The sequence below is a fragment of the Perognathus longimembris genome, chromosome 2, assembly GCF_023159225.1.
Source record: "Perognathus longimembris pacificus isolate PPM17 chromosome 2, ASM2315922v1, whole genome shotgun sequence".
NCBI lineage: Eukaryota > Metazoa > Chordata > Mammalia > Rodentia > Heteromyidae > Perognathus > Perognathus longimembris.
The window spans coordinates 74,364,505-74,377,087 of record NC_063162.1 but is presented as its reverse complement, the minus strand read 5'-3'; the positions used below and the strand labels follow the sequence as shown (position 1 = coordinate 74,377,087).

Here is a 12,583-nt window from a genome sequence, read left to right as displayed (position 1 = left end):
CTTTGTTCTGGGTAGATTTTATGATTCTCTGTTTTTGAGTTTAAAAAGTTAAAAAAAAAAGAAAAAGAAAAAGCTGAATTAAAACCAGGTCTTCTCTTGCTTTTTCTTTCTTTTTTTTTTCTTCTATTTATCATCAAAGTGATGTACATAGAGGTTACAGTTTCATATATTACTCCTTGGGTACATTTCTTGTACTGTTTGTTACCTCCTCCCTCATTTCTCCCTCTCTTGCTTTTTCTTCTTTCCTGAAGTATTTGTTTTTTGTATGTATCCTGGATATGAGTAAATAAATGTGTCTTCCAGATAAAATGGAATGTTTAGGATGGCAAATGTAAGTAATAGAAAGCACGCATGTCAGGTCCCATCATGGTGTCTCTCCTGCAAAATGTCAGTCCAAGCTTTGATTAAAATGGGGAAGAAATAACACTATCCAAAAATCTCAAAGCTGAAAATAGAATGGATAGAAAGGCTCTAAGTAGAAGGATTTCTGACTAACTTTTCATTCTGATGGCAAGCACTTGTGCAGAACACCCAGTCTCGTTGTGAATTAGGAGGATGGTTAGGAAGTAGTGCAGCCTCTTGGTATTGGTGGTTCAGGGCAGTCCCTTCTCAGAGCCAGCAGGCACTTTAGACCATTCCAAAGCCCTGCTTGGGCAGAGAGATTAGGATTTAGCTTTGTCCTTTCCCAAGGCCTCTGTGAGGCTCTTCAGACATTGTTTACAGAGGGGATCGTCTTTCTGGAAAATGCATGGGACACTGGGACACTGATTAATGAGTGGCGGAAGCAATTAGTTTCATAATACTGAGTGGAGAGAGCACTTTTCCTAAGGTACAAGAGGAATGTGAAGAGCAGGCTGAATTAGCTTAGGCTTGTGCAGAGTTTTATTCTGCACAAAACCAGTCCGCTGATGTGGCTACACTTGGAAAAACCAGTCTTAATAAGGGGGTGGATGTCAGGGCCTCACTTCTGCCTGCCAGAGGGTGCGATTTGAAGGCTTTAAGGATACCAGAGGAGCAAGACTGGAGTTCTAGCTGCCCTGTTGCTACATGAGAAATGTCATCAAACTCTATTCCTTTACAGTAAGAGTCAGATGTCTTCTGAAACTTCTTTGTTGATAGGTGCTCAAAATGTTTCACCGAATGTACAGGATGCATGTATATTTGGGTAAAATCTCTTGCATTTTTTCATAGCTAGCTGATCATTTTGTGCTCAAGATGAATTTGTCTGGAAGCCTGCGATGCTTCCTGTGGGAAACTGTGCAATGGTGACTAAGAAGACTGTTAGAGACCCCAACAGCTCTATTTAGAGTTTCAAAGTACAATTTAACTTTATGTAAGGACTGCTAGCCAACACTCTTAAAGTGCCCTTTCCATAAAGTAACCTGTCCTTTGCCAAATAGCTGCGATTTATAGATCAATAAAAGTCCAAAGAGGTTAAGTGGCTTGTCAAAATAACACAGCATGTGGCAGAGTCAGAAAAAGATTGGAGGCTTTTCATTTCCAGTCTTTACTCTGAAACAATTAGGCTAGCACAAGCCAGTTTAAATGGAGCCTTGAGGAGACAGTTTGGCCTGGGTTGTTTTGCCTTTATCTTTTTGAGGATTAATCATTGTGGAGATCTCTTGGTTCATGTAAACTATGGAAGTTACTCTATCAAAGAAGAAATATAGAAGTCAGCTGCAGAGGGTGATTCTCTCAGTGAGAGCAGGCAAAGCAGGATCTCACAGGGTGGTACCATGTACCTGTTTGGTCATTTGATCCCTCAGTTTCTTCCCTGAGAGATGACATTAATGTCTAGAATTAGAATTAAAGAATTAAACTTCTAGTTTAGTTTTAAGAATTTGTATAACTGCCTTACCACTGTGGAGATTGTTTGTATGAACACTTCTATGTCCATTTTTCATGAAAAACCCTTCTTGCTTTCATCTGGAACAAGGAAGAAGAAGCTGAAGGCTATAGCTCATGTTTGGAACACAGGTCAGAGTCCTGTTTCTGCAGAAGCCACATGAATTACACAGTTTGGCCCAGGCCTGAAGAAGCTGGCCCTTGCTACTCACATGTCCCTGTTCATAAACAGGTGTTTGCCCAAGAGGACTATAATTGCTTTCTCTTAAATGTTAGGGAAGAGTGATTCACAACATAAGTGGACATTTCTCGATTTTACACTCTGAGTACATTATGGCAGGAGCTCAGTGAGCTTCCTTACTAGCAGCAGAAGAGATGGGATTCCAGAAACTATAGCACCTCCTTATGTGGAGTTTCTGAGTTTAACTGGCAGGCACTGTCCCTATCTTAATTAAATTGCTTCTCAACCCAGGGTCTTTGAAAGACAGCTTTTGTGAAGTGTGTCAAATGGGAATAATGAAGTTAGGGATCAGCAGAATAGGACCCAGTGGTCATTAACAAGAATATTGAAGTCAGTTAGGGATCAGCTAAATGGGGCTAAGTGGTCATTAAAGGGCCTCTGCTGACTGCTGAGGCCCCTTGTAGTGAGGCAGACAGCCATACAAAACAAAGTCTTTTCCCTGGAGACCATTCTCCCCTGCTAAACCGGTTCTCACACCTGCCTGGATCATGTACTCTCCTATTGTTCAAAGCAAGTTTAATTTCTCTGGAGAAACAGTTCTCCACTGGAGTGGAGGGGAGCAGTTTTGGAACCCCACTCCAAAACACATGGCCATGATTGGGGAGGTTTTTGGGCCTCACAACATAGGAGGAAGGATAGAGTACTGGCCTGGAAGAGGAGGGTGTTGGAAAGACAGAGGTATAAAGAAAGTTCATGTGGTTGGAGGGACTGGTGGATATACAGGCTGGCCCTCAGGGTGGAGAAAGTACTAGAATGCTGTGGTTTGAGCCCCCAGGTTGTCTGTGTATTTCTTATCCAAGCCCCAGTTCCTTTCACTGAAGAGCAGTAGCAGATGCTACCGTATGTTTTTGGGCTCTGTGTGTACTTGTTGACACTTTGGTTTGTAAAGTCCACAATGGAAGCTTAGTTTATAATTGAAGTCAGTTTTTCAGACTTGGTTTTTACATGCGTGTTAGAACTTATATGCCATTCACATTACCCAAATAGTACTATCATTTAATAAGCTAAATGAAGTATTCCTAAAATGTATTTCTTTATCACATTTTAATAGTGAGTATGGTTGGGTATGTCTGAAAGACACCAAGGCCAGCTTTCTTTCCAAGTAGATCATTTGTTCTGAGGTCAGTGAGATATTGGATTGTCTTCATTAGTTATTTTTCATATAATAAAAAGTTAAGGTTCAAATCATTCTAAGACCAAATTCTTCTGGAATTAGGCCTTTCTAGGCAGGTGTTCCACCACTTGGGCCATGCTCCCAAGCCCTTTTTGCTTTAGTAATTTTTCAGGTAACTCTTTCTTTTTGCTCAGGCCAGCCTTGATCTTCCTGCCTATTCTCTCCTCTGTAGCTGGTATAACAGTGACATGCCATCAGGCCTTGCTTGCTTTCTGAGATTGGGAAGAGGGGAATTATACTTTCTTCCCTGGCTGGCCTTAAACTGTGATTTCAGCCTCACATGTAGCTGGGATTACAGGTGTGAGCCACCATATCTGACTTAATTTCTAGAATTGTTACACTTTGTCTCTAACTGGTTTATTTCAGAAGCTATCTTGTACACTCATGATTGAGCTGATAAGCTGTCAGGATTTTCTATATGTGGCATTTAAAATATTTCAAGCCCAAATAAAAATAATGTAAGTTTTAGACAAGTTTTATTATGTAATACAATTTTTTGTACTATGAAAACTCCTTAGGTTACTGAGTTACAAATTTTATAACTTTTCACACACACACACACACACAAAGAAAAAACATGTGCAAAATCAGTTGTGCAAGATATTTTCACTTCAGCATCTTTGGGGGATCTTTTGAAAGTTGTTAAAATATCTGTGTTTTCTAAAACATTACTGTTCTCTGTGTCATCAGAAGTTTTGGTCATATAGCATTAAAAATGCCGTACTGAGGTGAAGTTCACTTAATTGTAGAAGTACCATTGCAAAGTGAAGGATTCACAGTGGTTAGTACATTCCACTGTGCTGGATGGTAACAGCAACTTGTGGTTGTGAAGCATTCCCATCACTTCAGAGTGAGGCTTGGGCAGGAAGTGGTCTCTCCCTCACCCTCTGTACTCCCTCCTGGCCATTACCCATTGGGGTCTTTATGGTCTTACCTGTTACAGGTAAGTTACACAATATCAGATATAGATGTAATTGTGCGGCATATGATCTTTGTCTGGGTCTTTTCATTTAGGACAATGTGAAACACTAATGCTTAGTGTTTAAGGCTGAATAATATGCCATTGTTTGACTCTTCCACATCTTGTTTCTCCATCATCCATTGGGAGCTATCTGGGCTGTTTCACCTTTTGGCCCTGTTGTCAGTGTGGCTTCAGTCATGCAGTTGGCTGTGCACCTGCACTTGGGGAGCCAGTTCCAGTGCTTTTAGACAAGGAACAGTCAAACTTTTCCACAGCAGGAGAGCAATTTTTAAAATTATTTCTAGCCTTATGTCTGTTATTTAAATCAAAGTACTTGATTTGGAAACATTCTTCATCAATGCTTTGATTTTTGTTATTAAAAAATCAATTATTTTTTAACATATCTACCACTTCCCCCTCCACCACCCCTCCTAAAAGCTGCTTAAAAAGCATCTTTGGATAATTTCCATGTTCCTCTCAGGAGAGTTTGTAAGACTCTCAGGAAGAAGGTTCATGGCTTTTGATTTCTAGTCCTCTGCTCTAAGCAATTAGCTAGCTCTCCCTTGAGCTCACCATAGGCCAGTGTCAATGTTCAGACACAGTATCAACTTTCCATAGGACTTAATCAAAAACAAAAGAAAAAACAAATAAAAAGTTACACTGAGTACTCAGTTCTATATGTTTAAAGAGACAATAGATATTGTATTTGTTCTGAATGGAAAAAGAAAAGAAATGAGCATTTGAAAATGTCCTCATGAGTAGAAAGCCAGCCTCATTACTTCAGGGGTTGTGCAGGTTGGAGAGGCTTTGAATGTGCTTGTACTATAACTTCCCTTAGGCCAACTCATCACCAGGGGTTGAGAAATAATGCTCCAGTTCTGTGGTTCTTATTTTTTAGCAACGAACAGTCAGTTTGTACTGTTTTCTTAGCACTTCATTTATTTACATAAACGTGGAGAAGGAAGCCTGGGACCCTGCATGAGCTTTCTCATGTCCTCAAAGAAGTCACCACAGAGCTGGCTTATTTGAGATGCTTGATAAACACACACTGAACTGAATCAGTAGTAAATTTTCCCTACAGACAGGAAGCATCAGGAGTGCAGGAAGCAAATTTGTCTGGCTCACAGGAAACTCCCAGCACCTACCACTGTCTCTTCCACATAATAAATGTTTATTGAATAAATGAGTGATGGACTCTAATGTAGATCATAAATATTTTCCAAGTGCTGGGACAGCTAATTCTTCCCATAATCAAAGTCCATTTAAATTTTATTTCTCTCTTCGGCATCAGTAGGATATTCTAACAGGAGGATGTCTGGGTTTTCCTTGGGGTAGGCATATTAGGCTCAATATTAAATAATAGAGTAAATCAACAGTTTAAAACTTTGACTTTAGTTTGATCACTTAATGTGAGAAAAACTGTCTTTTCTATCAAAGTGGGTTGCTTATAAGTTCCTGCTTTGGACTGGTGGCTTGGCTGTTGTTAAAGAAAAGAGGAACTGCTTTGGACTAAGGAAGGATTTTTTTTTTTTTTTTTTTTTTTTTTTTGGCCAGTCCTGGGCCTTGGACTCAGGGCCTGAGCACTGTCCCTGGCTTCTTCCCGCTCAAGGCTAGCACTCCGCCACTTGAGCCACAGCGCCACTTCTGGCCGTTTTCTGTATATGTGGTGCTGGGGATCGAACCTAGGGCCTCGTGTATCCGAGGCAGGCACTCTTGCCACTAGGCTATATCCCCAGCCCTAAGGAAGGATTTTTGAAAGGTAAGATGTTTGTCTTAAACTGGGTTTTCCATGATGGATTTAAGACTCATTTCAGAAGACATACCTCAGATTGTTCAAGCAATGTCAGGGAGTGTGGGTATGTTTTGAGATTACTTATGTGGTATTAATCTTATTTCAAAGTCTTTCAATGGTCCCCTTATGTAAATACCTTTTACCTTATTCAAACTAGCCAAGCAGGCTGTGAATCTGAGCTCAATCAATCTGAGCAGAGGGGCAGGGCCTGCTGCATTAGGGATAAGTAGGGAGCAGCCTGCCTGTTCTATGTTCTTGCCTGCCAGATTTTCAGCTAATGGCACACCCTTCAGCCATGCTGAGACAATGCTTTGTTTTTGTGTCTATCATTGTGACACTAGTGGTTCCTGGAAAGCATATTTATAACACTTAATAACATTTTATTGGAACAATACTTGGTTATATGCTAGCATCTCCTATTGTGAAATTCCCCATTTTATTAAATATATTAAAAAATTCCAGATTTGGAACTAGGATTGTGAGTGTCTTTTATGTTTTATATTTACACTTGAAGTCCACTAGGACTTGCAATTATTTCTTGATTAAAGAAATGTGTAGTAGTAGTAGTAGTAGTTGTATTTTAATCAGAAATACCATGCCAGTGTAGGAGTGAAGTCAGCTGGTGCAGACCTGCAGAAGTGTGGCCCTGGATGATGGCTAAGAGTTAGCCCTGGATACTCACAGTTACATCTGTGTGGCCCCATAGATGATCGTGTTTCTGTGCAAGCACTGTAGGACATCAGTAAACATGACCACAGCAGACCTGAAAAAGTAAGGTAGTTCAACTGGACATTGTGACCGCTAATATCAGTGTCCTTCACAGTATTTTCAGCAGTGACCAAAAAAAAAGTGTAGTGACCTCTGATTACTTTTAAATGAACTTTTAAAAATCTGTGCTTACTGAGGACAAAAACAAGTTTAATGTTTTAGCCTAGGTTCTTGATGCCCTTTGGGGCACAGACTAAGGTAGTTTACTCAAATGCTCTTGGAGGGTAAGGGACATATCTAGACCAGCAAGCAGCTCCTCTTCTGCAGAGCAGGCTTTCTGGGTTCAAGAAATGAGAAAGTCCAGGCCCAGTCTACTTATTTTAAAGACTGTTCATTACAACCTAAAGTCTGAGTATGTAGATCAACTATAAATCATTTTAGCCTTTAAGGTTTAGAACTTTAGGGGACAAAAAGAATAAAATGGGTCACATAAGGCATGTATGTGACTGGCAAAAATGAGGAGAGGTGGAGAGCCTGGGTAAAAAAGTAGTGAATTTCCAAACATCTCATCTTTCTTCCTTCTTGATCTCCCTCTCCTTCCCCACCAGTCAACCTTGCTCCTATGCCTTTTGCTATTAACATCCTACCACCCACCTCCCACCCACCTCAGGTAGGACCTTACTTTCCCTGTGTTAATCTTGAACCACGATCTACGTACCCTCTGTCTCTCAAATGGCTGGGATTATTGGCATGCACCACCATATCCCACTCCCAGGATGTCTTAATTGCAGTGCTGTGCCCAGCTTTCCCCTGGTTTAGTTGACATGGCTAGAGGATTGAGGTTATACTGTATAGCTTAACAGTGATCAGATGACTGGACCCGGCCCAGCTGGTTGCCTGACATACTGTGGGCCAAAAAACCTGCTAGCAAATGCTTAGACTTCCCCTTTGCAACCACTTGTGCTAGTAGTGTGCATTTAGAAATGAAGTAGCAAACAAAGGGAGTTGGTATGTTAACTTCTTGGCATAAGGGTGCCTGTACCTTGTTCCATAGATCCAGTTTGTTAAGGGCCTGGTGAAAGCAAAAAATGGTTATACTGTTGGGACCATTGAAAGAAATAGGCTTCAAAGTATTTCTGTGTTTTGATAATCCTTTCTAATTCTAAAAATTTTGTGCTCCTGTCTTGGTATATTATCCCTATGAGCCATACCCCTGCTCTTGATATTTTATTTTTGTTTGAAGTAAAACTAATCAAATTCCTCTGTACTGGAAGAAGCTTCAGCTGGTACAATGAGGCTAGATATCAACAAAGAAAAGTAATGTTTTTCAAGTGTTTTAGGCCTTTAAGTTATGCCATTTGCCCATGCAGAAGAGCACAATTAAATGATATATCAATATAGAGATGCTAAATTAATTTTATGGAAATATTAAGCTTTAATTTTAAAGTTGAGGCTCAAGTAGAGTATTTGCCTAGCATGTCCTAGGCTGTGGGTTTGATCCCCAGTACACATTTGATCTATAAACTTTGCTCTCTCTGTAATTTTGTGAGTTGACATTTGTGTTCTATGTGGGGGGAAAACATATAAATAATGCATCATTTCTAGATTATATGCTGTGTGTTTTTCAGTAAGCCTGACAAATCTTGTAGTATCTTCTCTTTTTAGATGTGCAAATGTTTATATATTTTTACACTTTAAAATGAGAAAGTTATTGTTTTGGACTTGGGGCTGTCCGATGTTCTGCCTCAGTACAGGAAGCTTGGTGTAGGCTGTGTCAGAGGGCAGAGGTCAAGGGTGGACCTAACTCTGGTACAGCTTCCAAGATTTCTGTAATTTCACCCTGCAATTGCATCCCTACCCCACCCACCTGCTCAAGCTTTCTCACTATTATGCAGCCAAACTCCTCCTTATGATCTTGCATGACAGACACTCGGCTGCTGACCTTTAACAGGGTCTGTTTTGCATTGGGAGTGGAGGCTGTGGTTGAAGATGTCAAGGACTTTGTTCAAAAGAGATGGGCTCGATTGTTTTCCGGAAGAGTTCCTTGCAGCATTGCAGGGCTGTTTGCTCAGTTACTTGCATCAGCAAGACGCTTCATCATTTTACTTTGTTTACTAACCCAGGATAATATGTGTCTTCCCTTTGTCTACCATTTTCCAGCTCTATTTAAAAGTCATCAGAGATTACATTTTCTTTGTAATTTCTATGGGCTACACAAGATCCTAAACTTCAGTCCAAGCCTTCTTTCCTATTACGAGTTTAAGGAAATGAGTTTGTTAGTTCTTGCACTTTGTGTATTTCTTGTACTTTGATTCAGTGTGTGTCCTATCCCCCTGTGCTCCCCACTGAGTACCCTCCTTCATCTCCCACATAGCTGTGCCATGGTTCAAAGCCTGTGCCTACTGCACTATTCTAACCACTCTGTACTTGTGCTGTTGACATAATGTGTTCATCTCCTGTTCTCAATTAGGGCTTATAATAGGATTTTCCTACAGAAATGGAAAGCTCTCTGGAGTGATGGCTTTGAATGCTAAATGCTGCTTTCAGATAGAGTTCATCATCATCCTTTCTACAAGCTCTCTCTACCTCCACTTCTCTTTCTACAGCCTGACTCTCTTGTTTGCTAACATTTTTGTTAAAGTATCAATCCTTCATATAGCTGAAATCATGGTATAGACTTCTTTTTTACTTAATTAATTACAGGCAGCTAGGGTGACAGTATCCATTAGCAGCTTTTCCCATCAGTTTGCATCAGTTTATATCCTTATGCCCATGGAGTGTCACATACATAGGCTTGGGCCATTGTGAGATTTCTGACTTCTCATGCCACAGACCAATGACTGCGGCTTCATGATACCATTGCCATTTCTCTATTATGAATCACTCATGATTCCTCAGATCTCTTAATCTCACTGGATGTGACATCCCAGACTGAACTCACATGTCAGAATGTTCTAAATCTTCTTGTCTCTCATAGTTCTTCATTCAGGCCCATTTTTGAGAAACTTGGGCCATTTTTCAGCCAATTAGTATTGAAGGCTAACTCAGCCAATAGAATAAAAGATCTGTTTGCTTCCATTTCTGGGGTTCTTAGGTATGTGCATAAACATTTGCTTATAACATTTACACTCTTGGGTGGCAGAATTTGAGAAATAGAACCAGGAATGAATAATATACATTTCTGTGCTGATATAATAACTAAGGAAGTAAACCTTGTAATGTATAAAGTATAAGATCCTAGCAATCACGGACAAGGTGAAGCAGCGATGAAGAGGAAATGAGGCTGCCTCTGTGGAGAGAAAGGAAGCAAATGACAGAGAAGCTGTCTACATTCTGGGCTAAAATCTCTTTCTGGAGTTAGCCACTACATTGTCCAGCCCAGGCTAAAGAAAGGTCTTGTCTATCACTTCGCTGAGACCTCACCCAAATGCCCTGTGAGCTAATGTTCCTCATTCAGTTTCAAAGGGGAAAGCATTGTTAAAAGCAGATTATGTGTATTCTTCCATTCTGAAGCAGACAGTGGGAGGTGGAAAATGGAAAATAGCTAGGCAGCTAAGGGAGAGGAGAGCCTTACATTTGTGGCAGTGTGTATACAGTGAGTTGGATTGGGTTGTCACCAGCCCAAGCTCATGTTGAAAACTGGTCTGTCTAGTGTATAAGCCACAGTGAGACCAAACCCATTGCACAGTGTTAAACACATTCCATTTGAGTTCAGAGATTGCTTTTTTTGAGAAGATAGCTGCTTTGGTGGTGGTTGTCACAGTGAAATAGATGGATTGTGCATTGATAAGTAGTACTGACATGGCCCCTGCCATTGTTGATTCATTGATGGAACCCAGGCATCATGGAGGGACTGTAGCCCAGAGTGGGTAAGTGGTCCATTTGCACCAAGTGGATGAGATAAGAGACAGGCTGCTTAGCTGCATACCAGTGGCTCACACCTATAATCCAGCTGCTTGTGTGGCTGAGAATAGGACAATGGGAGTTTGATGCCAGCACTGGGCAGAAAATTCCACGATATTCCATCTCAGAGGAAGAAGCTGGGCATGGTGGGATGCATCTACCATCATTCCTAAAATAGGCGAATCACAGGCCAGGTGCATGCTTGGGCAAGAAGTGAGACCTTATCTCAAAACTCAAAAATAACTAAAGGTTGAGGCATGGTGTGAGATAGAGCACCTGCCTCACAAATGTAAGGCTCTGAGTACAATTAAAAAAGAAGAAAAAGGCTACTTTTTCTAGGACACAGTGTCTTTTTTCTCTTAGCTGGTAAGAAAGGCACATTAGCACGCACAGTATATGCAGATATCCCTGGATATTTTTGACAAGATTTTTCTCAACTATTTTTCCACTCAATATTAATATCACAGTGTCATTTCTTAGCAGACAGAAGAGATGTCATTACTCAACTAACTGAGATCTAATAGAGAAATAATAAGGGGAGAGTTTCTCAACTAAGATGCAAAGTGAGGCTGATAACAAACTGGGAAATACCTGGACAGTTTAACAAACTATGAAAATGTGAGGTTTACTTGAAATCTTATTTTTGTGAAATTATGCAAAGCCAAAGTGTTACTCCTGTAGCTTTCCCAGCTATTAAAAACAATTATTTTTATTGTGGAAAATTAGAACCTAGGTTTTAAAAAGTCACTTGCAGACTTTCTCAGTGAGGGGTAAATGGAAATGGAGCAAGCTAGGCTTCTCTCACTGTAGTCTCTGAGGGCTTTGGGCCTGCACATCCCAAAGTCTGGGCCTCAGCTGAGTCATCATATCCGTGTAACCTTGAGGCAGGTTTACAAGTTCTACCTCAAGTAACTTGCAACACACTAAGATAGTCCTGTTCCACCAATATCCAAACTCTCTAGAGCCCCATCCTAGTGTAAATCCCAATCTTGGCTTTTATCCAACCATTTATTGTACTCATGTAGATCATCTTGCTCTTTTTCAATGAAAATAGCCAGTTCTTTTCCTGTATTGATCAGTACACTGTTAGCACTCAATGATGAATTCAGTCTTTGCTAAACAGTGTGGGATTCTACCTTAGCCAAGCAGACCTTGGAAGGTTGGACACTGAGGGGAGCCACTCTGTGGCAGTGAGTATGTGCTTGTCCAGGTTCTGGGAAGCCCTATCTTAGAAGGATTTTGAAGGACATCACAATTGTCACAAAGCGACACATGAGTAATCAGGAGAACCCTTGGTCCAGCTGTCTTCTGTGGTAGCTGTGCAGCCACAAGGACATGGAAAAGGGCTCCTAGGGACAGAGGCTTCAATGAGGGGATGGTGGGTGTGGGGAGGCTTTTCAACAGCTGACAAACATCAGCTCTAATGATTCCTAGAAACTTCTATAATGCCATCATGTCACATACTGGCACAGGTTGTCATTGTCCTGTGGTTCATTCATGGACCAGTTCTCATCTTCAAAGGTGAAGTCATCTGACATTTGTATTCTCTGTTAGTAAAAAGTGTTTCTCCTCAGCATCAGTTGTTCCAGTAGCTATTTACTACTTAATTATTGACTTACCAGGTTTCTTTCTGTTTCATCTATCTTTCACACTGGTAAGGAAGTAAGGTAAAGCTAGAAATGTGAGCTCTCATTTGTTCTAAAACTGTTACCTATTTACTTGTACAGAAACTAGTGGAGATGTTTGTAAAACATTAGCCCAAATGTGGTACTGTATTTAGGATTTGTCAGCAGCATGAAGAATGGCAAATTGGATGGCAGATTGGTTTACTGTGAGATCCCTGAAGATGGGGTGGTGACTTACAGCCTTTTCAAACACAGACAGAATAACCATGGGGTGGTGACTTACAGCCTTTTCAAACAAAGGCAGAATAACCAACTAGTAGCAGCCGGGGCCCAA

The 12,583-nt window shown here is 40.7% G+C and overlaps 1 protein-coding gene across 9 annotated transcripts in view; it reads left to right on the top strand.

The window, feature by feature from the left end:
- The window catches only part of Bbs9 (Bardet-Biedl syndrome 9), a 321,391-nt gene that overhangs the window by 203,424 nt on the left and 105,384 nt on the right, over nucleotides 1-12,583 (top strand). The window contains exon 21 of one of the 9 annotated variants that reach the window (XM_048339491.1): nucleotides 11,105-11,234. The exons of the other annotated variants lie outside the window; for them this stretch is intronic. Coding sequence (XP_048195448.1) covers nucleotides 11,105-11,134 — 30 coding nt within the window. The 3' untranslated portion in view covers nucleotides 11,135-11,234. Of the gene's footprint in view, nucleotides 1-11,104; nucleotides 11,235-12,583 lie in introns of those variants that run through there. 9 annotated transcript variants of the gene reach the window in all.